General features: G+C 33.8%; 2 protein-coding genes across 8 annotated transcripts in view; both read left to right on the forward strand.

Moving 5' to 3' along the window:
* Positions 1-22,012, forward strand: part of BCLAF1 (BCL2 associated transcription factor 1) — a 27,586-nt gene extending 5,574 nt beyond the window's left edge. Inside the window, exons 3-14 of one of the 6 annotated variants that reach the window (XR_436308.2) lie at positions 2,071-2,184; positions 3,109-4,020; positions 4,969-5,634; positions 5,796-5,965; positions 8,711-8,816; positions 9,903-9,987; positions 12,304-12,479; positions 12,613-12,776; positions 13,546-13,726; positions 14,784-14,930; positions 20,536-20,748; positions 20,889-22,012. Coding sequence is in view for 4 of the 6 variants with exons in the window: in XM_006776200.2 (XP_006776263.1) it covers positions 2,081-2,184; positions 3,109-4,020; positions 4,969-5,634; positions 5,796-5,965; positions 8,711-8,816; positions 9,903-9,987; positions 12,304-12,479; positions 13,546-13,726; positions 14,784-14,930; positions 20,536-20,748; positions 20,889-20,894 (2,766 nt within the window). In the remaining 2 variants the exon portion in view is untranslated. Of the gene's footprint in view, positions 1-2,070; positions 2,185-3,108; positions 4,021-4,968; positions 5,635-5,795; positions 5,966-8,710; positions 8,817-9,902; positions 9,988-12,303; positions 12,480-12,612; positions 12,777-13,545; positions 13,727-14,783; positions 14,931-18,185; positions 18,314-20,535; positions 20,749-20,888 lie in introns of those variants that run through there. The other 5 variants (XR_001515963.1, XM_006776200.2, XM_006776201.2 and 2 more) reach the window with 5 other exon arrangements.
* The window catches only part of MTFR2 (mitochondrial fission regulator 2), a 24,473-nt gene continuing 18,312 nt past the window's right edge, over positions 20,895-27,055 (forward strand). For both annotated transcript variants that reach the window (XM_015572064.1, XM_015572066.1), the window contains exon 1: positions 20,895-20,977. The gene's annotated coding sequence lies outside the window, so the exon portion shown is untranslated. The remainder of the gene's footprint in view (positions 20,978-27,055) is intronic.

Raw genomic sequence — 27,055 nt, forward strand, 5'->3', positions numbered from 1 at the left:
ACCGGAATTGACCCCGGGACCCTCCAGTCTGCAGATTGATGCTCTGTCCACTGAGCCAAACCAGCTAGGGCATGCTTAATCTTTTAAGTGTGTTACATGTCCTCACTACAATTCTGAAGAGCATACTGTCTTTATGTATTTCTTTCTTTCTTAGAATAAAGAGTGAGAGACCAAGCTGATATTTGTGTATATAAGGATAGTTACTTTTATTTTGAAATAAATATTTATCAGAAACCTTGAATTTTTCATTTATGTTTTCTCATGAGGAAGTATGCAGACATAATTCAACTTTTAAATACTATTTCATAATATTGAGCAAAGGCAAGGTAGGTAAAATAAATGTCTTAAAAATATTTGGTGGTAGGAGAAATGGTTTAAATATATGGCAATTGCAGGTTATTAGAAGTTTAGTGAGTCACTTATAGAAATTACTAATTTTGAGTAATTTAGTGGGAATTTAGAAATTTTTCTAAAAGCTTCTTCTTGTAGCTCCAATCTCTTTCTTGGAGCATTCCTCCAGTTTCTTTATCTTTTATTCTTTTTCATCTTCTTACCAGAAAGCTACAGGTAGACTAGGCATTGTTATATAAATCCATTTTTATTATGAGAGTAGAGTCATGACTCCAGAGATTTTTTTCAACTAGGAGATGATCCACCATTCCAGTCAGTATTGTGTACATGAAGTGGTCAGTTTAATCCCATTTCAAGGCCATAAAGCATTGTGATGACAGTCTGGTAGGTTTATTTTTCTTCAACATTATGCTAACTTGTATTTTCTTTGTCTCAGATTTCTTTTTTTTTTAAGTATATTTTATTGATTTTTTTACAGAGAGGAAGGGAGAGGGATAGAGAGTTAGAAACATGGATGAGAGAGAAACGTCGATCAGCTGCTTCCTGCACACCTCCTACTGGGGATGTGCCCACAACCAAGGTACAAGCCCTTAACCGGAATTGAACCTGGGACCCTTAAGTCCATAGGCCAAAACTCTATCCACAGGGCCAAACCGGTTAGGTGTCTCAGATTTCTTACCTGTAATATCTGATACTATCTTTTTTATGGATGAGGTAGACATTTGTATTGGGCATGGAATAACATCTAACATACTGCTGCAGTCTGGTATTACTGCTCTTTCTGACTTATACCTTTTTGGATTGAGGCACATAGGTGAGGCAGTCCATATAAATTTTCTGTTGTGTCTTCAGTATATACAATTAGAGGCCCAGTGCACGAAATTTGTGCAATGGAAGGGGGGGGTCCCTCAGCCTGTGCCCTTGGGGGATGTCCGACCGTAGGGATCGGGCCTAAACCGGCAGTTGGACATCCCTCCCGCAACCCAGGATGCTGCATGTACCAGTGACCATACTTTTCATACGGGTGAAAGGCATCTTGCTGCTGTATGGGCAGCTACATTTTTTGCCCGCATTATAAAAAGTAGCACATAACATGATCCTTCTGAGGCTGGTAATACCATTTTCCCCATCTTATGGGTGGAAAAACTGTAGCAGAGAGAAATTAAGTAATTGGCTTTGTCGCACAGTTATAAGTGTCAGAATCAGGACTGACCACAAAATGTGCAAGCCAGAGTCCATGCATGTCATTGCTGCATCATCCTGTTTTTTCAGTGTTAGAGTAGCCTTGCTAGTTTTAATTTTTAAATCTCAGACTGTTCCCAGTATGTAGGGTAGGGTCCCTAGGCCTGGCCAGCAATCAGGGCCGATCTGTGGGGTGACCAGTGACTGGTGGGTGGTGGCCAGCCCTGCCCCCCCATTGCCTCCTGCATTGAGTGTCTGCCCCCCAATGGTCAGTGTGCATCATAGTGACCAGTTGTTCCGCTGGTCGATCCGCCGTTTGGTCGATTTGCATACTAGGGCTTTATTATATTGGATAGGATACCTTTCATGCAAGTGAAAATACAGTTTTTAGTTAGGAATAATTGACTGGCTTAGTACTCATTTGAAAATGATACAAGTTTCTCCTTATAAAATTCAGTTTGTAAAAAATAAGTTAGGTGATGTAAAACTTCTATTATATTGTGATTTTTAACGTATTTTGGTCTCTCATTTTACTAGGAGTAAAGAAATGGGTCGCTCCAATTCTAGATCACATTCTTCAAGATCAAAGTCTAGATCACAGTCTAGTTCTCGATCAAGATCAAGGTCACACTCTAGAAAGAAGAGATACAGGTGAATTACTGTCCTTTTTAAGTCTTTTAATGATAGTGATATCTAATATTTATGAAGTGCTTACTATATACAATAGTGCTAAATTCATTAATATATTCTCAAAGAATCTTGTCAAATTGATTTGTTGTTACCCTCATTTTAGAGTTAGAGAAGTTGAAAATTGTCCAAGTTGTAAGCTAATAACTGGTAGAGCTTAGATTAGAATCCAGCTAGTCTAACGCTATATTTCAGATTCTTACTGTGCTGTGCACTCTATGGTAATTTCTTGTTTTTATCTATACGTTGAGATGAATTAGATAAAGTAACAAACAATTATTTGGCAGTAAATCTATATATGATTTCATAGTTGCTTACTATTTCTGACTCAAGGCACCCATAAGTTTATTCTTTCGTTAAAAATGATTAACTTCAGTTATCTTTCTTTAAATAGTAATACATATAGTTAGCATAGAAAATGGAAACCATATGTTGAAAATAAAAGTGACCATAATCTCATTAAGAATTAATACTAGTTTATGATATTTTTGTATTTTTCTAAGCCTAACTTTATATTATGTATGCATTTGGCCAATGGTATTTCATTGATGAATATTTTTCTGTACTGTTAAAAATTCTTTTATACTATTTAAGTCCTTTAGTAAATGTACTATAATTTGTTAGTATGTTCTGTTGAATATGTCTTTTTCCCCCCATTTTCTGTGCCTTCATTTCTAAGGTCTTTAATTTAGTCTTTCAATATTTACCTTACAAATGAGACTTTTTCATTAAAAACAATAAACGTTTACTTTTGTGTACATGCGTTGTTTTTTAATGTATACTTTTAGTTTTGACAATTGATTTGCATGTTATATTCAACCAGGACTATTTAGAATGGTAGGATGGAATAGTTTATTTTTATTGCATTGATATTTATTTCATTTTTAGTTCTAGGTCTCGTTCCAGGACGTATTCAAGATCTCGTAGTAGAGATCGTATTTATTCTAGAGATTATCGTCGAGATTACAGAAATAATAGAGGAATGAGACGACCTTATGGGTACAGAGGAAGGGGTAGAGGGTATTATCAAGGTGGAGGAGGTAGATATCATCGAGGTGGCTATAGACCTGTCTGGAACAGAAGACACTCTAGGAGTCCTAGACGAGGTCGTTCACGTTCCAGAAGTCCAAAAAGAAGATCCGTTTCTTCTCAAAGATCCCGAAGCAGATCTCGCCGGTCATACAGATCCTCTAGGTCTCCAAGATCATCCTCTTCTCGTTCTTCATCCCCATATAGCAAATCTCCTGTCTCTAAAAGACGAGGGTCTCAGGAAAAACAAACCAAAAAATCTGAAGGGGAGCCCCAAGAAGAGAGTCCTTTGAAAAATAAATCACAGGAGGAACCGAAAGATACATTTGAACATGACCCATCTGAATCTATTGATGAGTTTAATAAGTCATCAGCCACATCTGGTGATATTTGGCCTGGCCTTTCAGCTTATGATAATAGTCCTAGATCACCCCATAGTCCTTCACCAATTGCTACGCCACCTAGTCAGAGTTCATCTTGCTCTGATGCGCCCATGCTCAGTACAGTCCACTCTGCAAAAAACACCCCCTCTCAGCATTCACATTCCATTCAGCATAGTCCTGAAAGATCTGGGTCTGGTTCTGTTGGAAATGGATCTAGTCGATACAGTCCTTCTCAGAATAGTCCAATTCATCACATCCCTTCACGAAGAAGCCCTGCAAAGACAATCACACCACAGAATGCGCCAAGAGATGAGGCTAGGGGACGTTCTTCATTTTATCCTGACGGTGGAGATCAGGAAACTGCAAAGACAGGAAAATTCTTAAAAAGGTAAGAACTAAAGCAGAGAACTTAGATGAAAATATTAATAGTTTTATTCTTTGGATTTATAAGACTTAAAATTGCATTGCTATATGTATTTAGCTACTTTTACTCATGAATTCCTTTATAAGTTAATTCCAGATTGTTTTTACTTACATCTCTTTAACTTTGGAAGTTGTGTTTTAATAAGAACTAATTTATATTCCTCCTTTTTTTATCCATTTTCAGTAAGTTCACAATTAAGAATGTAAACAAAAAATGAGTAGTGTAAAGCATAACTGTTAACATGTAAAAACAAAATTTTCAGAGATTATTTTGTAATGTTAGTGCATTAAAAGCTTATTTTGTTTTCTTCAGCATTATGTGACCTATATAAATAATGCAATTCTATTTCATGTTCTTAACTTGTGTAGTATTATAAATAGTCAGCTGCCAATTTTTAATGAATCTGCCTGACCATAGAAAAGATAATGATATTTCTTACTGACTAGTAATATTTGAAACAGATACTCAGTTTGAATTCTAATTTCAAGTGTTGCTAAATGAAATAATCAGAAATTTTGTGTAAAATACGTAGAATACTATTAAGTAAATAAATAGTTTACTAGTGATTCTTAGCCTCAGAAGTTAAACTTAAGCTGTGATGTATGTTATAGGATCTCTGGGAATTTGGATGTTAGTGCAGATTTGTGGGCTATGACTGAATAAGAATAGGTTTTTGAGAAGGGCTTCTGCTTTTCAAAATTCAGGAAGTCTACTACATAAATTGATTTAAAAAATCAGTACCTAAGTGCTATATGGATGCCTTTACTGTAAAAGTGGAAACTGAAAACACTTTCAGTTGGGTTTTTCCCTCTCATTACCGGTCCTGTGGTATTGGGCAGCACATTTAAGTATGCAAGTTATCCACTGTGAATGCAATCCAGAGTTACCATCCTCTTCTTTGCTTATTCACAGGTTCACAGATGAAGAGTCTAGAGTATTCCTGCTTGATAGGGGTAATACCAGGGACAAAGAGGCTCCAAAAGAGAAAGGATCAGAGAAAGGGAGGGCAGAGGGAGAATGGGAAGATCAGGAAGCCCTAGATTACTTCAGTGATAAAGAGTCTGGAAAACAAAAGTTTAATGATTCAGAAGGGGATGACACAGAGGAGACAGAAGATTATAGACAGTTCAGGAAGTCAGTCCTTGCAGATCAGGGTAAAAGTTTTGCTACTACATCTCACCGGAATACTGAGGAGGAAGGAAACAAGTACAAGTCCAAAGTTTCACTGAAAGGCAATAGAGAAAGTGATGGATTTAGAGAAGAAAAAAATTATAAACTTAAAGAGACTGGATATGTAGTGGAAAGGCCTAGCACTACAAAAGATAAGCACAAGGAAGACGACAAAAATTCTGAGAGAATAACAGTAAAGAAAGAAACTCAGTCACCTGAGCAGGTAAAGTCTGAAAAGCTCAAAGACCTCTTTGATTACAGTCCCCCTCTACATAAGAATCTGGATGCACGAGAAAAGTCTACCTTCAGAGAGGAGAGCCCACTTAGGATTAAAATGATAGCCAGCGATTCTCATCGTCCTGAAGTCAAACTCAAAATGGCCCCTGTTCCTCTTGATGATTCTAACAGGTAATTTCACATAATGCCCGGTAAATATAATGGCTTTTAAAATGTGGGTGGGTGGTTAATATTTCATTTAATTTTTTTATTTTCTGAATACATTTCCCATTTTCATATTCAAACCAATGGTATATTTTGTTTGTGTGTGTGTGTGTACTGATATGTTCCAGACCTGCTTCCTTGACTAAAGACAGGCTACTTGCTAGTACACTTGTCCATTCTGTCAAGAAGGAGCAAGAATTCCGATCCATCTTTGACCACATTAAGTTGCCTCAGGCCAGCAAGAGCACTTCAGAGTCATTTATTCAGCACATTGTGTCCTTGGTTCATCACGTTAAAGGTATGTTTAGTATGCTTAGTATTGTGAATTGAATTTCTCCTGCAAATAGAAGAAAATGAACAGCAATGCTTAATAAATAATGTAGCCTAGGGATAGCAAGAATACAGACAGCATTAAAAATTTGGAAAAAGGAGTGTTTCATGAAGAGTGCTTTCAGTCTTGCCAGCATGATGATATTTAATAAAAACGGATTGAAATATTAAGAGCTAAAACATACCCTAAAAATTTATATCATGGTAAAACACAGTGTAGATTTTGTTAATGCTGAAAGTTTTTTTGAAATGTGCCATTATACTGTATTTGAAGTGCAGAATGCTTACAGGTTACCTTCCATTACCTGCATGTGTATGACTTATAATGTACTTGGCATGGATTTATAACAAAGTCAAACAGCATTGTTACTGAAAATTAAGAATTTTTTCAACTTTTAAAACCTGAAACCTGTGGGAAAACTGGATTATCCTATCTTGTCTTTATATTACTTAATTTGTTATAATACTTACCTTTTCTACATGATTAATAAACCAGAAAAAAATTATTAGGATTTAAAAAAAGATATTTTACTGATTTTAGAAAGAGAAGAAAGGGGAGGGATAGAAAGAAACATCAGTGAGAAACACTGATCAGCTGCCTCCTGCATGCCCCCCTACTGGGGATCAAGCCCACAATCCGGGCATGTGCCCTCACCGGGAATCTCTTTTCTGAACCATGTCAGCTGGGCATATTAGGATTTTTTACTTTATTTTTTTAAATCTTTACCTGAAGTTATTTTTTCCCCCCATTGATTTTTAGAGAGAGTGGAAGGGATAGGGAGAGACAAAGAGAAACAGTGATGTGAGAGAGACATCTATTGGTTGCTTTCCACACATGTTCCGACTGGGGCCCAGGATCGAGCCTGCAACCAAGGTACGTGCTCTTGACCAGAATAGAACCTGTGCCCTTCAGTCCATGGGCCAAACGCTCTGAGCAAAGCTGGCTAGGGCCATATTAGGATTTTTAAAAAGTAAACAAGTTCAAGAAATTTAAAAGTAGATTAGTAATGATTACATGAATAATGACTAATTAGGATAATGGTGAGATTTCTTTAGATACTAAAGATGATAAAGGTGTGCGTTTCACTGAAGCTCTGATGTGCTATTTTCCCCACTATGTAATTCTAGTTTCAAAATTAGTTTCAAAGGTTTAGGGTATGACTTTTTGGGCAGTTAGGTTTAAGTTTTGTTTTGTTTTGTTTTTGTCTTTAAAAGGCAGTGTGCTATGAAATAGATTCTTATTCAGGAGTCACCATGGCTGTTGGTCTTAAAAACCTTTTTTTTTAAAAAAAAAGTTTGTCTTTTGACATGAGAACAACTCATTGTGATAGCTGAAACTTATCACTAGCAATTCTTTATGCACTTGATATTTCAAAACTGAATAATAATTTCTTTTTTTTACTGTAATTATTTAAGCATGGTAACAAAATTCTTTTGTTATTTGGCTATAACTGGGTTTGTGAAACAGTTTATGACCATATTAATGTGGTACATAAAATAGGAAACATTAACATTTTTCTTTTTTCACATTTTTTTGACCTGTCTCCACATTTTACAGTTTATTGCTGAATTTTGAGATCAGGTTTTGATAAAATTTTTTGCTTTTTCATTTTCTTTTTTTTTTTAAAGAACTGTAGTTATGTTTTATTACTGGTATTGTGCAACCGATCTAAACAGCTCTTACTTAATCTAGAGCTGAAAATGCCCAGTGATGTTTTCTTTTTCATTGTAACTAGGTCCTGGAATATGTTTTGAAATGGCAAAATCCATGTTTCAAAGTAAAATAGCTGTTGAAAGATACAGGCAAAGTTGAATCTTCTGTCTTCCTGGCAAAAATGGCATAAAAACTGAGTTGCTAGCTCAAATTCCTGGGTTTCATGGAATTAAGATTGAGGCACTACCCTTGTAGTGGCCGTTTCAAGTTTTAATTGGTTATGAGACATGTGCTGGATACTGGGCGGTAAGTTGACACAGATGTATGTTGACCTGTTAAGCAGATAGCTTGCTTCGTAATGTGACATTTCATGACTTACACCTCTTCTGTATTTTACATTTACAACATACCATGAACTAGTTTAAAAATTAGTATTGATGTCAATAATTTAAAAATTGTTAAAAGAAAGACAAGGCATTAATATCAAATGTGGTGTCAGGTTTGCCAAGATGCCAGATTTTTGGAGTAATTAATGAATGTTAATTGAAAAATATTTTCTAATTGAAATAGCAGTATTAAGTTTTTTCTTAAATCCAATTTTTGCTATCAGTATAGTTTTCGATGAAACAATTTTCTTTATTAAAACCAACAATATAGTTATGTCATTTTTATTTTCTGCAAATGATTACTTGAAGTAACTTCAATTTGTTCATATTGGCAGGGTATAAGGATATTCACATTTTGTTTTTGTTCTGTTTGATGAAATAGTGCATTATTGAAATGAAATTAGAGACTCTCAGTTTAATCTATTTATTGTTTTTGTATTATATGTAGTACTGACAGGGACCTGTGAGGAACTTTGTATCAGTTTCCTGTTGAGGTACAAGAGTTATAAAAGGGACTGGGTAGGAGGAACTCTTGTAACACTTGATTCCTTTCTGCTAGGTTTCTTGAATATTTTTATTTTCTTTTCACTCGCTACATGCCCTTCTGTCACAAATGAATATCCCTCTTAAAGTAAAGATAACTAATTGGGCAGTATTTCTCCTAAATCAACAGAGCAATACTTCAAATCACCTGCGATGACCCTAAATGAAAGGTTCACTTCCTATCAGAAAGCCACTGAAGAACATAGTACCCGCCAAAAGAGCCCTGAGATACACAGGTATGTGTGTACTATTGAACAGGCATATAAAAATGATATTTTGATAGGAAAACACTGTTTAAACAAGATTATATTGGAACTGTTATTATCATGATACAAATCAACTTTGGCTTTATTCCTGATTTATACCTTGAATAAATATACTTCTACTCTTGAAAAGTTGGTAATTTATTGTTTATTCTTAATTTTCAGTTTATTTGGTTTAAACTGGTTGTTAGGATTTAATTACTCTTTTATTACTCCCCAGTAGAATTAAAATAGCACATTTGCTTTTTGGAAGGGGGTTGGATGCCTAGAGTAATCCTTGAATTTAATTTAATTCCAATAAGTTTGTAAAATAAAAATGCTTGGTGGAGAGGCAGAATTATTTTTCATGAAATGAGCATGAACATTGAAGTCAGGCAAGTGTAAGTTCAAATCCTGGCTCTGTCACTTCACTGAATTGGGTTGAACAAGTTATGTAATTTCTGAACATTAATTTTTTTTCATCTACAAAATAAGGATAAAAATGTTTATTTTGCAGGGTGGTGACAATTAGTATTATTGGCTATAAAATATATAACTTAGTACTTATTACATAGTAGGTGTGGTTTTTTTGGTGACTGCTGAGGAAGTGCTGAGAAGTTGCTCCTGACAGACACAAGCTTAAAAAGGCAAGGAGAGGTGCAGAATAAAATTAGAGATCCACTGAATATTTAAAAATATTGGGGATACTTAGGAATAAATGATCCTACTTCTACTTTCATTGAGGATATTAATTGTATTTGTATTATAATTGTATGATGATGGACACTTAAAATGATAATACTTAAAACAGATTTTCTTTTTTGATTAAAATAAGCTTGATAAAGATTAGGCTTCATTTATATATAAAAATCTGGTTGAAAAAGACATTTTAATTCATTTTTAATAGAAATAGTTTTATTTCTTAATTGTCTAATTAGATTAATAATTTTACTATGCTAAATTAGTCGATTGGGAGAGAAATACCTTTCTAGTATTTTCTTCACAAAAATGAAAAATTCTAAGGATTTTTTTGTACCATTAAGTTAATGTGACTACAAATAGACTTTATTTTATATTAAGGAGAATTGACATCTCTCCAAGTGCCCTGAGGAAGCATACCCGATTAGCAGGGGAAGAGAGAGTTTTCAAAGAAGAAATTCAAAAGGTATGTTTTGAAGGGACAGTTTTTTAATGTTAAGTTTAGCTTTGTTAATATTGTATTAAGCATAGTTTGTCTAGGCAAATTGTTTACACACACACACATGCACACACAATATTCCCTTCCTAGAAGAAATTAAGCTGACAGTATATCATGTACCTAAGAAACCAAGAGTAGATTTTTCTTTTTTTTGGCAAGCTGTTGATAGATGCAGAGAGCAAGATCTCAAATGCTCCCTAAGTCAAGAGTAGTTTTAAAAAATGCTAATGAAAGGAAGAAATTACTTCCAAGAAAAGGGTAAAGAATCAATGGGCAGACAAAGGGACATTTTAAAAGCAATGATACAAATTATATTAGGGTTTCTATAAAGTTTTGTTGTGAAATGGATGAGCTGGAATAAATATTCCTTGATTTATGTATGCCTAAATTAAATCTGTAGGTTCTTCACAGAAGTAATACCACGGCTGCTGAGCATTTTTGCTCTGGACTAAGAAATAATCCTAATAACTGAATGTTTGGAACAAAAACTATATGTCATATTAGAATGTGTGTGGATTTTGGAGGATGAATGTTTTTAAACTTGAGAGAGGCCCCTATGAATAACTAACTGGCTTGGTGGGGCTCTGTGAGAATGAAATTCATTCATGGGTGGGCGGGGGGGGGGGCTTAGATGATACTCTGGGGAAAAGTAGAAAGTGAGCAACTGTAATGAAAAGGTTAGGTGACTTGGAAGTACTGCTTTGTTGAAATTCTGGCTGTCACCAAATACTGTCTGATATTTAGAAAACATTTAGCTTCTTGGACATGGGTTTTCCATTCAGAAAAACGAGAATACATCTGTTTTGGAAAGTTGTTGAACAATGGGCCTATTATGGAAACATTGGCGCTTTTATTACTAGAAGCTTTTAATAGTTGTGTACAAATTTTTAAAATATGACTTACTAGATATGGAATTTATAGATTAGAAAGAAAAGGGTTTCTTTGCATGGAGTATATTGATCTTGGAAAAGCCAATTCTGAGAAGTGAATACTAATTTTGGCTTTTACTTTCAATACCTTGGATTCAGTGTCGGTTTTGTTTCGCCAACAATTTAGTCTATCCTTGTGCTCCGACACTGAGTATTTTGCTTCTTTAGTTACTCATACCGGTTTTTGAACTGGAGAGGAAAAAATAGTTATTACTGATGGATGGACAAGTGGATATGCCATTGCCTTTTATCTTTCATCTTCCTATCTGAATGAATAATATATATATGTTAATGTGTAATATACATATAGAGTTTATAAACTATTTCCACTTTCCTTTAGTCCTTTACCTTGGTACTTTTGGGCTTGGTAATACCTAGGCGAATAGGAAGGTTTTTGCTCTTGATTTGATTTTTTTTCTTGGTTAGCCTGGGAGCAAATAGGTGAGTAGTTGATATTATTTGGATATATACTTATATTTTCAGGTTTATGAATGCTTATGAATATTATAGTTAGACTTCCCAGTACTACTAATTGTTGAATACTAGCAAGGATGTCCACATTATTAGCATCTTACTGATGTGTAATTTTTCTTCATTCCTAGATTCCTCTTTCCATCTTCCTAAATTATATAGTATTTGAAAAAGCAATGGAACAAGAAGGAGGTGAATTGTGACCCAGTTAAACTAATGTCCGTTGCAATACCTGAATTGAGAAAGGGCAGTATATGGCCCAAGATACTGAGTACAGGATTGGGAATAATGTCTTCCTGGCTTTGTTTCTACCCTTGTTTAACTTGAATTGATTTCATTAATCATATTCTAGTTGCATGTTATGGAAATTACAGATTCCTTTCTTTAAGTGGTTTTTATTGGGTTGGTCATCTTCTTTGGAAAGAGCTTGATGATAATGAGGTTTAAGTAATTAGAACCATTACTTTAGGATATCTTAACTTCATAGGCAGATGGCTACATCACAACTATAGATTATAACCTTTGTCAATGTTCAAGTCCTTAAAAAATGCTATTTGGAGAGATGAGGATAATAGGATTGCTGAGTGGAAAAATAATTATTGCTTAAAAATTTATGGATTGTTTTGCACAAAAATTTAGGATTTTTAAGATAGATTTTAATAACTTTTCAGTCTCACTGCATTTGTGTACATAACGACTTAGTAAAAACAACCAACTACACTTTTTTTTTTAACAAAAACTAAGTACGGAAGTAGTTTATGATCCTTTCTTTTTTCTGATCCTAAAATGTCACTTTAGAAACTGGCAAAAACTTGGCTATATATGTACATAAATATATTTTTTCTTTCCCCCCTGAAAGTTACTTTGTATCTATCTTTTATAGGGAGATAAAAAATTAAGGTGTGACTCTGCTGATCTTCGGCATGACATTGATCGTCGGAGAAAAGAAAGAAGCAAAGAACGGGGGGATTCCAAGGGCTCCAGGGAATCCAGTGGGTCAAGAAAGCAGGAAAAAACTCCAAAAGATTACAAGGAATACAAATCTTACAAAGATGACAGGTAATTGTTAAAACTGTCTGAATTAGGTTTTAGCTTCTAATTAGCCTTTAATAATTGTCAGCTTAATTGCTTTCAATTTTGACTGTGTAATCGAATATTTAAATTTAAACAATTAAAATTATTTGTTTTACAGCAAAAATGTATTTGTCTTTTACTCGGCTTATGGTGGATGAGGACAAAAACTTTGGAATAGCAAGCTAACACTGAAAAAAAAAAATGACAAATTAATGTGTCCTATTATCCAGGCTACATCAGGAGGTTGGACTTCAATGCAGTGCATTTCTAGAAACAGTTTGTGTAAGAACTTTGGTTCGTTATGCTTGATTCCGCACTTTTTCAACTCATAACACCCAGAGTACAAGAATTTTAAACTGATATCTAGTGGTTTAACATGGGAGAGATGGGGGGAGGAAGGATTAGTTTTTATGAAATAGCAATGTGTATTAGTCTTTCAAAGTAATGTTTCCATGGATACTGTTAGCAGTGGTAAGAGTTATTGCAGGTATGACCTTTTCGGGTGTTGTATTAGAATCATGTAATATTGATCACCATAGTGTCAAATAAATAATAGGAATACTAAGTTTCATAGATAATTGTTTTTATTTATTTTTATTTTTGGTATTCATTAGGTAAATGGTGGATTTTACTTGTGTTTTTTTTATTGTATGTCATGTGTTTTTTATTTCTATAACGGAGTAATGGCCCAAACCATACCAGCTATTCTCACCATGGTATACAAACTACAGTCGTTTTGAAACTTGCCTTTTCCTACTCTTCTTTTTCTTTCCTTAAAATAACAACAAAAACAAAAAGTTAAAAATATGGAAAAACTGAACCTCATACTTGAAGTTTCCAGACTACTAGTATGATTTTCAGTAGTGGTGTAAAACAAATATTGAAGGAGAATGGAAACAGACTGTCAAAGTTTAACACCCAATTACTTTAGTTATGTAATCATTGTAATAGGGGATAGTTTTTTGGCTTGAAAAATATCCCTCTTATTATAAGATTCAACAGGTTCTTCATCGTTTTTAAAGATAGCACATTTTTTTTCTTTATTTTTCAGTAAACATAAAAGTAGAGAGCAAGATCATTCTCGATCTTCATCCTCTTCAGCATCACCTTCTTCTCCCAGTTCTAGAGAAGAAAAGGAGAGTAAGAAGGAAAGAGAAGAAGAATTTAAAACTCATCATGAACTAAAAGAATACTCGGGCTTTGCAGGAGTTAGTCGACCACGAGGAACCTTTGTAAGTGATAAAATTATCTTTGAATTTTTGATAGGACTTTACCTTAGAATACTGTACATAAGGACAGTTAAATTATATGACTTCGAATTGTTATGTGAGTCATTACTCCTGCAGTTAGAATTGGTCTTGAAAAATGAAATTGTATTTGAAGTATCTTCATTTAAGAAATGCCATTTAGGGGAAGGGAGGAGGGTCTGGAGTGGGATGATACTTTCTTTGTACACAGTAATAAATGTTTTCGCCTGATTAAAAGAAATGCCATTTTGAGATCTAGAAGCATCTGTATAAACTAGATACATTTCTTATAACTATACATAGTGCTTAAAGGTCCAAGAGTCAAGGACATTTATGGATTGAGACCCATTTTAAAAAATCACTTAGTTTTGGAAAGATACCTAAAGACATTTTTAAAAACCCATATGTTTGTCTCTGTATTACAACATTTTGATTTTTCCCTGTTTTCTTCAAGTTCTTGTTTATATGTGTATCAACCATGGGAACCATAACTTTTTATTCTACACAGCATCATATTACCTTCATATTTTAATTATTTTAATAACTTCTTAGTGCATATTCTTTTTGACTCTTTAATTTTTAGAATCAGATTCCTATCTTGATCGAGTTCCAGTTGGTTATTTTAGAGTTCATTGAGTAGATCATTGAGAAAAAGAAGAGCATTGCTTAACTGATGATAGGTATAGTTGAACACTTGGGGCTCCTATGATAATTCAAAGGAATTAGACAACTCTTTTGGCTAGTCAAAGGGAAAAGAACCAATTTGATTATTTTTATTTAAAAATACTAGGTCAGGCCATGGAAAGTGTAGTATTTGAACACTTAGTTTTTGTGCATTTCTTCTTAACCTCACTTTCAGAAGGCATTGTTTTTTGCCCATTATATAAAATGGCCATCCTTTCCATCCTTAGTGGCTATGAGTTGGGATTTAGGAAGGAAATTAGGAAATATGTTTTTTGTTACTGCAGTAAAATTAAAGAGTTTGCATGTAACTTAAATACCTTTAATTGCATTACTAAACAACTTTGTTAATGTTAATCAGTTTCGAATTAGAGGCAGAGGAAGAGCCAGAGGAGTTTTTGCTGGGACAAATACTGGTCCAAACAACTCAAATACTACTTTTCAAAAGAGACCGAAGGAAGAGGAATGGGATCCAGAATATACCCCAAAGAGCAAGAAGTACTTCTTGGTGGGTGTTAGACATCTGTCTTTATTTGGTTTGCATTAATTTTCAAAGCATACAGATATCCACTGCTATGAAAAGATTTCACCATAGTGTGGGAACTCTTAAATAAAAGTTCATTACCCAGATGGTTTGAAATACTGAAAATGTGGGTTCCTTTAGTCCTGTCTGTTCTTTATTGACATCACCTATGGGCTGATCAGGGTATCAAATTTATACCTGATTTGATAGCCACATTCAGAGAACTTCAATATAGGTTTTCTGTCTATAAGACAGTGAAACTTGTAGAAACTTCTCATTAAGATTTACTGTCTATTATCACAGCCAATTGTTTCAATGAAAGACGAGAAGAATTCTACATGTAATTGAGGATTTCAGGGAGGCTATTTGGAGTAAAAGGAGGATGAAAAATCACATTACGGGAATGTGCTAGATACACTAATTTGATGTTTCCTTGTGATGCTTTACTTGAAGTAGTTTTCTAAGGAATGAAACAAGAGAAGGTGGTCATGAAAGATTCTCTAGTTAGTGATGGGAATTTTCTGCAGTTTGACATGGAGGAGAAGGGTCTGTCCTGCATTACAGACACAGACTTAAGGAAACACCAAAACTATTACCACAGAAGCATTCATTTTTGTCATAGCTTCTCAGGGAAGTCATGTTTCAGAAGTTAGTTATGCAGACCTAGTTGTTTCGTTGAAGCAAGTAGGAAGATAGTACTGGATTTACAGAATTGTATCTTCCATTTGGCTTTTATGAATGTATTATTTAAATAAATCTGAATTTCCATGGCACATCAGCTAAGTTAGAGGATAGAGCTATATTCTGAAGTAGGTTGATAGTTTTTTTGGAAAATGAACAATAAATAATTGTTTCAGGAATTAGTTCCCAGTTGCCTCTTTTTTGGGTACTTTAAGTCTACCAGACCTGAGGCCCTGACCCTAACTGTCCCCTATACCTTGGCTCCTGAGCATTAAAGAGAAAAGACCAACATGATATAGAAAAATGTTAGTTATATGCAAACAAGTGGTTAGAATAATATGGAACTTGGAGACATTGTAGAAAATAGGTTTACCTTTCATCTGCCTTTCATCTAGCACCAATATTCCACCTTTGTGTGGAAATTACCTAAAAATCGGTACAGCGGTCTGGTAGGGTTAATGACCAAGAGTCCAAAAAATGCTAAATTTTTACAGAGTACATTATGCATGTTTGCTTAGCATGTACTCCTATGAGGAGAAATTTATGCTTGAGTTGTTTGACTTGACAATCTGGAAAGTGAAAGGCACTTTATTGTTACAGTATAGAACAGTTTAAAAGATCCATCTCTTGATTTCAGAATTTATGTATAACAGATTGTTATTCTAGGTCTGAAGGATGGGAAGAGAAATATGATATAATTCCATTTTTTGGCTTAGAAACTAGTAAGGGAGAAGCAGGCATTCTAAATATGTATTGTGGATTTTCTCCAAAGGAGGAAATGGTGGATTATTGCAAAGGAAAGTGATTCAGAAAAACTTGGTAAAGGGCCTTGGCTTGAATCTTGAGCTTAAAAGATGGTCAGATGATCCTGATACAGGGAATTCCTGGACTCAGGTGGCTAGATGGTTGGTATAAGTTCTGGAAAATAAAGCCAAAGCAGGAGCTAAGTTGTGGAAAGCCATAATACTTTTGTAAGTTTGGATTTTAAGCAGTTTTTGAAGAATCATGGTTGTGAACAGATACATCTGAGTGATTTTGAGTGAGCTAAGGGGCTAGATTTGAGAAAAGAAAGTAACATTTGTGGGGATTTACTCAGAGACCCACTAGTTGGGTGTTGGTACTGAGAAGAAATTCTCTTGAGATATAGGGACACAAGGGAAAGAAACCCATTTGAGGAGATAAAGTTCAGTTCTTGAAATCCCAGGATAAATCAAGTTGAGATGTGCAATGGATAGTTGTTTAATGCATCTCTAGAAAGAGAAATTTAGGAGCCTCATTTTACAGGACACAACTAAAGCCATTATAAGATCTCTCATTCAGAAGAGGAGAGATTAAAAGGCCAACCTTTGAAAGATGGGGTGAGGAGTTGGGTGATGATAAAAATGCCAGGGAGTAGATCAAATGTAAAAGGTCAAAAAGAGAAGTAAAATTAGTAGATTTTATAAAACACTTGTACTGTTGTACAAATACTTAATTTAGGCCAGACCTTCATTTTTCTGTGTCATTATTTCATAACCTAGTATCATATTTTTACCTTAAATTGGGACATAATCATTTTAGGTTGGTCTGTAATTAGCAGTTTTACTAATTAAGAGGTGTGTTATTTTAAGAAGTAGTAGTAACATTTTATATGTTGCTGTTCTGGGTTATATTTAAAAATTTACATTTCTGCATTAAGAAACGTACATTGTACATTTGGCACAAACTGATGTTTACTGGAAGTAAAATGAACACAATACATTTTTTTCTTATAAATCAATTCCCAAAGTTAATTATTTTGGTTCTTTTTTTTAAACAAACATGATTTTTAACCAATAGACATAAGACACTGGGGGATAGGGGAGGCTAGGGGACTGTCTAGGGTGGGGGGGAAAAATGGATTTTACTGATTTTAGAGAGGGGGGAGGAGGAGAGAGAAACATGGATGTGTGAGAGAAAAATCCATCAGTGACCTTTTGGTGCATGGAAAGATGCTCAGCCAACTGAGTCACACCTGCCAGGCTTATTTCGGGACTTAATTAATGAGCCATTGAAATGACAACTCATTTTTACATGGATATTTAAATTTAAAAGATTTTGCATCTTCTGTAAAGATAACTTGATTTTTCAGACAACTAATGTTGAGAATAGGAGTATAAACAAAAATATGATTCTGAGGAAATGAGATTAAAAACGATACACATTCCCCTAGATTCTTTCAAAACAGTTTACCAGCATGGAAGGTTTATCTATATTGATGAAACATAATACTCAGTAATAATGATACTCTGGGCATAAATCTGTGTTTTACATGTGTTTATTTCATGGTTATAAAATCCTTTTGAGGTGGGGCCATTATTTCACTTTTACATATGGAAAACACTGAGGTACAGAAATTGAGCATCTTGACCAAAGTTAATATTACATGACTCGTGGAAGTGGGGTCAGAATTTGAACCCATGTATTGGCTCCAAAGCCTTGGTTCTGCAAGCACAGAATTGTCCATCCAGTACTGAGTAATAGTAACATTTATTGTATACTTTTCTGAAATTTCCTATCTTAAAACTTGGATTTATGCAGATATGGAGATATTTTCAATAATAAGTACTCCGGGAGATATAATAGTCTTAGAACCTGAAATTCTATGGAGGGCAAGTATATGAAGTTGGAGCAAGTGGAAAAGTGCTGCAGTGGGCAAGTTCTCGGTGGTGAGTTTATGTTGTATCCTGAGGAAGAGGAAAAAAAAACCCTTGGTGGGAAAGGGGGTTCAAGATTGGAGTTTTAATGAATTTAACCCTTTGATACTTGATCATTCTATGGAGAAGAGATAAAGGGATTCAAAAGATCTTGATTGTCAATATGGCCTCCATGTATAACATTTTTAATTGTGTACTGCACATATCTGACTTCTCTGGCCCTTTATCATTTGTGAAATAATTTTTAAAAGTTGTAATAAGATTAAACTTGAGGATTAAGAGTTAGTATGGGTGTGAGAACTTGAGGATTAGTATGCTTTTAACTTCTGAAGTACAATATATAGTGTAATGTTCTAGCCATTGGTTGTTGTTTTTTTAGCCCAGTTTAAAAGGATTGTTAATTTAAAAGTACTGGTTAGTTTAACCTCATGTCTAGCTTTGCTACTGCTTTTTCTGTTTTCTACTCTTAGCTGCCTTGTATGGTAATCATTCACTGTTACCAAGATTACTGGGAAATGTATTCTGTAGGTGATGTGGTACAAGGGTAGTGCAAAGGACTACTGCTGTGGCCTTGGGCAAGTTACTCAATTTCTCCATGCCTCAGTTTTTTCATATCTGAAGTGGTATTAGTAACAGTATTTGGTGGGGTTGTGAGGATTAGATAAGTAAATAAATACATAGAAAGTGATCAGAAACAGTGACTTCCCATAGTAAACACTATAATACAGCACAGTAGATTGAGACCTTTTTTGTCACACACTGGGCTGGACACTTTATAGATCATCTGTGTTTCCTTAAGGTTCTCTCATTTAAAATGAAATAAAGTCACAAAGTTTCTGTTAAGATATAAACCCATGCCTCTGACGACAAAACCTCTGACGATAAAACCTGTTTGCTTTTCCCACAAATTTATGGAATACTGTGAAAATACACAAACAATAAAAAACAACAACTTTGGAGTTGGGTATGCTGATATCAAAGGAAGCCTTGAAATTATCTAACTGCATGAGCATTATTTTGAATGGCAGACTATTTTAAAACAGTTTATTTCCAGTTTCAAATTAAACTTTATGGCATTGAAATTTATACTTATGATAGTTGCAAAATTTGTTTTTTATGGGGTCTTACACACACCTAACTAGTAACGTTTCATTGGTTTGGTAAAGATAATTAGGAATTGTAAATGTTCTTTATGTAGTCTGTTAATTACATGTGTAATTGAGCTTTTTAAGTCATGCAGGAGGGTGATCTGTAGTACATGAATAGGCACAAAGGCATATTCTGTTTTAAAAAATGTGCTCATATATAATTTGAAGAAAAGTTTTAGTGACTTGGGCAGTTGATCAATATCAGTAATCTACAGGTTATGCAACATTGCATTTATGCCTGTTGTCTCCTATAGGGGCATCATTTTGCCTTATTTCTTAATTGTGAAGGGGGGTAGCAGTTAATTAAATTACATTACAGGAGAACTTTGGAATGTAATACTCATTGACTTGTCCACAAAGTCAGGTACTTTTTAGTTTTGCAGATTGTTTTGATTAATGGAATAATTATTAATTTGTGAAACTCTTTGGATGCAGCTAGTGAAAAATTATGATTGGAATGTAATAGCTACAGTACTTCAGATTGGTGAAGAATAAATAAGTTGAGGTATTTCTCTAGGGAGAAATACTCTCTAGGGAGAAATCATCATGATTTGAGATGACCTACCCCTGAAGATTGATGTGTAATATACATAGATTTAGATTTAAATCTCAGATTTAAAATCTGTTTCTATATGTAAGGTATAATTCATACCACCTATTTAATGTTGATGTTACTGTAATGATATTTTTATAACTTTTTCACATCTTTATGACTAAAGTTTTTTTGGAAAAATGTTGGTCTCATTTACATGCAATATAAATAGTAACAAGTGGACTTAGATTGAAATACTGGAAAGGAAAAAATTAAAAATCTGAAATTTGGCAGAATTTAACAGTTGAGATTTTCCAAAAAATTGTCTGGGCAGCTCTCAGTGCTTGGGTTACTAAGCAGTATAATGTAATTATTTGCTTTGACAAAGTTTTTGTTGAAAAGTTATTTTACTGGTTTTGTTTTATTGTTTTAAAACATTACCAACCTCATAAACCAAATCAGGAAATTTATACCATGACTTATGATTTAGGGATATAATCATTTTCCTTACAAGAAAGACATTTCAGTGATGATTGTTTTTAACCTTTCTGTAGCATGATGACAGAGACGATGGTGTGGATTATTGGGCCAAAAGAGGAAGAGGTCGTGGTACTTTTCAACGTGGCAGAGGGCGCTTTAACTTCAAAAAGTCAGGGAGCAGTCCAAAATGGACTCATGACAAATACCAAGGGGACGGGATTGTTGAAGATGAAGAAGAGACCATGGAAAATAATGAAGAAAAGAAGGACAGGCGTAAAGAAGAAAAGGTAGACAATTTCAAGTTGTTAGTGACTCTAACAGATTTTCTTGGGTTTGGTGGGACAGTTAATAGTTAGGAACAATGACTTTTATAGATCATTTTCATACTCTCCATCTTTGCTAATCTTTATTTTCTCTCTCTTTTTAGGAATAATAAACCTGACATGAGATTGCAACAAAGAGCAGAACTTGCACCCACTTTTTTTTTTTACCTGATTTTTGTTTTCAAATAAGAATGTAAGCATTTTACTTAAATTTTACTGTTTGCAAGTAGTCTATAGAAGTTTTGTTTTAAGTCTTCAAATATCTTGAAAAAATAGTAGATTGTATGTTGAAAATTGTACTGAAATAAAGTAGAAAATTGTTAATGTACCCTATTTGTAACTATCAACTTTTAAAAATAATACTTTTACTGTTTTTGTTACATGCATTGTAATTCTGCTTTGTCTATAAGATATGGTCAAGTACAGCTCTGTGAAAGATCTGATTCTCTTCCCTCCCTGTTCGTTAATGTTTATGCTGAAGTAAACGTTAGCTCTACATACAGATTTCTGAAAAGAAGTTGTTTATAGAGATCACACCTAGTTATTTTAACTCTATATATCTGTTTTAACATTTTCCTTAATTCAAACACACTACATTGTAGGGTGACTAATTTTTGAAGTGTACCCCAGAAAAAGTTGTTACTTTGGTAAACGTAAGCTAGTTTAATACTTCAGCAAATGTTTAAGAAAAACAGCTTTGCCAAGAACTAAGAAATACAAGCTCATAAAAGTTAGATTACAAAGTATTAGTTTGTTTTGTTGTTTGTTTTTGTTTTGTTTTGTTTGTTTGTTTTTATTTTGTTTGTTTTTTTTTTTACTGAGAGCAAGCAGTGGCCTATAAAAACCACACTTAGGAGCCTTTACTATTTGGATTCAAAATTCAGTGTTCTATTTTTATTTGAAAGTATGAGTCATGGTCTTAGATAGCAGCTATTCTATGAGAGAGGAAACTGGTTTGTAATAAACAGCAAATAAAAACCCTATTCCTACCGAACATTTTATTTTTAACACAACAAGACCTGTAATCGTGATGTGGTATGGAAGAGGATTATCCTGCAAAATAAAGATGTGTCTGATTTGATATCTTACATATTTATTTGATCTTTTGGACAGTTGAAATATTAGTTTGTAGTCTGACCATAAAAAATTGGCAAACAACATACTGTTCATTAGTTGTATTTTAAGTAACTTGTTTTTCAAATGTCAACAATAAACGTTTTGACAGGAAGTTTTGTTGCAGCATTGATCTAACTTGTTTTTACTTTTTCCCCCCTATTTCATTTTGTAAAATGGCCTTTTCTTTTTCTTTCCTAGGGTTCTATTTTTTAGGTAGATAATCTTGAAAATGTGAATTACTTTTATGCTTATGCTGATTGCTCTTAAAGGAATGAAAATCTGAAATAGTAAATTTCAGTGTTAAGTATGTCTGCTTTATGAGCATATATAAAAGTAGTCAAATTTCATTAATTCAGCAATTGAATTAGTTGTATATGTTTGCATTAAAAGGAGATGATGCTTATTCTGCTAGTGTAATCTTTTAAAGATCTTAAGTATATGGCCCTTTCATTCTCATTTGATGATTTGCAATCCTTCTAGCACCTTGATTGCAGCCAGGATAATTTGAATTTGCTAAGAGCTATTAGGTGGGTTGCAGGCGAGAGGGACCGAACCTCAATATGTGATTTTTATGGCCCTAAGATCTTTAGTATTGCGTGATTTCTCCTGTTAATTTTGTCTTTCTGAAATTGTTACAGCAGAGGAATACTGTCAAAGCAAGTATGTGTGTTGGATTGATCAGAACAAAACTAATACCCTTCCAGTTAGAATAATTACTTCCTAAAGCAACATGGATTTGATCTCCAACACAGGAGAATTTTCACAACCATTTTATTTTATACAAATAAATTTAGCTTTTTAAGTTATTTTGTTGAATACTAAATCTCTATGCATGATTTTAAATGTGCAGTTTTTCTTTTGCACTTACGACAACAGGAAAAAGGGAATTTGCTGAGAAATTATTTTAGGGAGTTGGGAATAAAGCTACTTAAGTCCTATCAAGTTATATTTTAAGGAGTACAGGTGCATTGCTTTAACCCAGATATGTTTAGGATTCCATTACTTTATTCTTTTAAAATTGAGGAGAGAGCATGTTACCAGGATATAGTAGGAAGGATGATTGTGGATGTTTTCTTTTTCAGAAAAAGTCAAGCATATAAAAAGTAGTCTGTATTTTTATTTTAAATTGATTTAGAGAGGAAAGGGTTGGGAGTGGGGTGGGGGGGGCGAGGGGGAGAGAAACATTGATCAGTTAGTTGCCTTCTGCATGTGCCCTGACCAGGGAATTGAACCTGCTGGGTATGTGCCCTGATAGGGAATTGAACTTGCCACCTTGTGTACGGACAACACTCCAACCAACAGAGCCGCATAGGCCAGGGCTGTGTGTATTTTAAAACCACAATTTAATTCCACACTTCCTGATGTTATAAAAGTTAAATGGTTTCTCTTGGTAAGGATATATGTTTGCAAGTGCCAGAAAAATGATGACTTGATATCTGCATTAACAGATTTCCTTTTGCCCAGAGAAAGAAAATAAAACTCAACCAAAGGGTATTTCCAGAACAGATAGCTGTTTAAGAAGGCCATGACTCTTTAGATGTGTATACCTTTCAACATCTTAGAATTTTAATACAAAAAGCAAAATATGTTTTTCCAATTATAGCCTACTCTAGGGAATTACTATTGTTCCCTTTTGTCACTGTTAAAATCAAGTGTTGGGAATTATAGTTTGAGATGAAAATATTACCCAATAAGAATGAATGTAGATGGCTCAACGATTCTTACTCAGTGTGATGTATACTAGTAATGCAACAGGGACTCTTGTAAATTGTCATATGCCAATAAAAATGTCATAAGTGGTAATAGCTGTTTGTTTACCTGATTTTGAGATTATATCTGTGTCTGTTTTATGCAATTGATTTCTATGGCCAATTTCTAGATTTTAGAATACCAATTAATCTCTTAGGAAAATCATTGGTGTGGTGTGGCGTTTTTGAGGGGGTTGATACGTACTTTATAAAACTCCTCAAACCCCTATGTATAGTTTTTTCTTGTTTCCTTTGGAAAAATGGAAAATTTTCCAGGTCATTATTAGAGGATGCAGGAATTCAGATTTCCAGTTTAGCCCTTCGATTCCTGTAATAATACAGGAATTCATCAGCCATAATATGATGGAGAATCAGCATTACTTTTTTTTCTAAAAACGTAGTGGTCAGTTAACTAAACAGTTTTGTTTTTTTTTAAGTTAGTCTTTGAGTAAGATCTGATATAATTCTTACAGTGCCCCTTTTACAATTTATTTGAAATTTTAAAAATGGGCAATTCTGTCAACTTTAAACGCATTTTCACAGAAATGTGTATACCGAGACAAATAGATTTTGTCTAATACAAATGGCAGATTATCCTTTTAAAACTTTGTTAGGGAAGTAACTCTTGTAAGTATGTTTAATATCACTAGGTAATTTTAAATACCAGTTCTCTATATAAAAGTATGCTGTCTTAATTATTAGGGACATATTATTTAACTTTTTTTAAAAAGAATTTACATAATTGATTTTTTCTTTTTGGGCTTCAACTAGATTTTGATATACTTTTTGTTTCCATACAAAACATATTCCTTTTATATTCATAAAGAGAAGTACAGACTTAATTCATGAAGACACTAGATAGGGAAGGCAAATGAAGAAGTAAACTTCATTGTCATGGGATTGTATAGTCTCCTCAGTGGTAGACACTGATATATCCCTTAACAAAATTTTAGAGTATTATCTGTTCTATATATTTAGGTTTTTCAAATAGTTAAAACTTTTATTTTTAAATCTGAATGTTGAGTCTAAATTTATTGGAGTAGAGATTAAAAATTAGGAGTCTTAACATTAATGAAGTTTTAAGTGAACAAGGTTTGTTATTACTCAGTTTCTTGGAATCCAGAAATATGTTGAAATTAGTTGTATTCCATTGTCTGACTGGAGCCTTGGAGACTTGATTTATGAGCTGGACTCCTGGTTTTCCAGAAATGATTAGTAATGATTACTGATGATTAGTGTGCATCAGTTATGAGGATGAAGCCAAAGTTGTATATTTAGTTTTGTTCTCTATATTGTTACCTCATTATTCTTTAGCCTGTAAAAATGGATCCCAGTGTTTAAAGAAAATGGGCATTAGGATGGCATTTCACCACCACTAACTACTAGGAAAAAAACCTCAAATGTCTCAATTATAATGATCTGTACATGAGAACATTTTCCCTGCAGATATTTTAGGTGTTTTACAACAGTGAACTGATTTGTAGCACTCTTAAAATGCAGGAGATAATTTTGATTATTGTAAGTAGGAAAGGATTGGGCAAGTGGGTTTTAATGCTATTCCCATAAGAATTGGAATCAAATTTTTCTTAATCTCTTGGCTTTGCCCAACTTCCTGATTCAATAATAATGAGCCCTCCCTTCAATAAAAGCAGACAATAGTAAATACACTGGACAGTTAGCTAAATTGAAAGGATTTATATTTTTATATCCACAGCATGAACTATTTGGCAGTAACTTGGTGCTATCATAGTGGTTGCAAATTTCATGGACCACAGAAAGGACCAACTAAAAGTAAAGAATATTCTCATCTACCAGGATAGTCGTTTACTTGCTATTATCTAGTCCTACTAGACTATGAAAGGCCATAATTTTTATGTCTGTCTTGTACTAGAAAGGGAAAACTAAACATTAAGCTTCCAGGGTACTTCTAGGACTGCCATGAGGGGAATGTTAAATACACTTTGAACTTTTTTGAAAGAAGTTGAATAGCATCACAAATGTATGCTATTCTTGGTCTTAGTCTCTAAAGATAGTTATAATAAAATAATTTATCTGTAATGTCAGTATACAATTATTTTTTATGTATATATTTGATGATATTCAACTTGCAAAATTAAAGTGCTTCCTCCCTTCCACCCTCCATGATACTGTCTTAAAAGATACTCATCCCTGCCCCAGCTGGTATACAGGTTGCAGGTTCTATCCTTATATGCCAGTTCTTGGATGACAATTTGCTGTTAGCTGTAAGGCAGTCAAAATATGTTATTTGGCATTTTTATGTCGAATTTTTTCTTGTTAAAAGTTATTGCTAAAAATGAAAAGGATTAAATGGAAACATTGGGAGTACTGATGTACTCTTTGGATGATCCAGAAGACTGGCAGAACATCCTTTTAACTATTTTTCCTGTGTTGTAGGTTTTATTTAAGTGATAAGAGTCAAAGCATTCCTACTTGTGAGCATATAAATGTACCAGAAAACAAATTATAAAAGGAGACATATGTAATACCCTTTGTAATACTTTAAGCAATAAAACTAAAAAAAACCCAAAAATTAAAAGAAAACAAATTACAGAATCTTATCAAGTCACAAATCTAAAAAAATGGAATCAGAAAATCAAACATCAGTTAACCAATTTTTGCTTTTCGAGAGGTCTAGCTATAGTATAATTTTTTTGTTGAAAAATAGTAGTTAAAACACATAAGACCTTTGGATTCAAACACTAAGCATAATCTAGGCTTGCTTTTATATAAATTACTTAAAAGTTTCAAATCTGCTTTTATACTATAAACATTTAGATTTTGTAATTTTCATATTACATCATTATAAGTTAGTAGCAATTTAAATATAAGTAATAGGCCTCTGCTCTGTTTTTCATTACTTGATCATTGTCAATTAAAAAAAGGAAATGTTTAGGAGATTTTAATTTGAAACATGATTTTAATATCAAGGAAAATCTTGGTCTTAGTTTCTAAAATTTCTGAATAAATACAAAGTTTTAATGACCCTTTAAGAGGTGTGTAATCTTAAATAGTACTGGTCTGTTTATATTTACTGTGTCACTACTACTCTGAGAGGCTTCAAGCATAGACACAACAAGGAAAAAGGCCCTAAGTATTTTTCTTTTTGAAGTTATAAAACTTAATTTTATGGGCATGTACATCCCAATACGGAGATCACCCTTTCATGGGACTTACGGTTCAGGTTGGAGAGGCTATTGCATACTTTGGTAGTATGTTGTATTCTGCCCCATTATTTAAGACGAGAGGCCCAGTGCACGAAACTCGTGCATGGGAGGGTGTGTCCCTCAGTCCAGCCTGCACCCTTTCCAGTCTGAGATCCCTCTCAATCCAGGACTGCTGGCTCCTAACCACTTGCCTGCCTGATTGCCCCTAACCACTCTGCCTGC

The sequence above is a fragment of the Myotis davidii genome, unplaced genomic scaffold (genome assembly GCF_000327345.1).
Source record: "Myotis davidii unplaced genomic scaffold, ASM32734v1 scaffold266, whole genome shotgun sequence".
NCBI lineage: Eukaryota > Metazoa > Chordata > Mammalia > Chiroptera > Vespertilionidae > Myotis > Myotis davidii.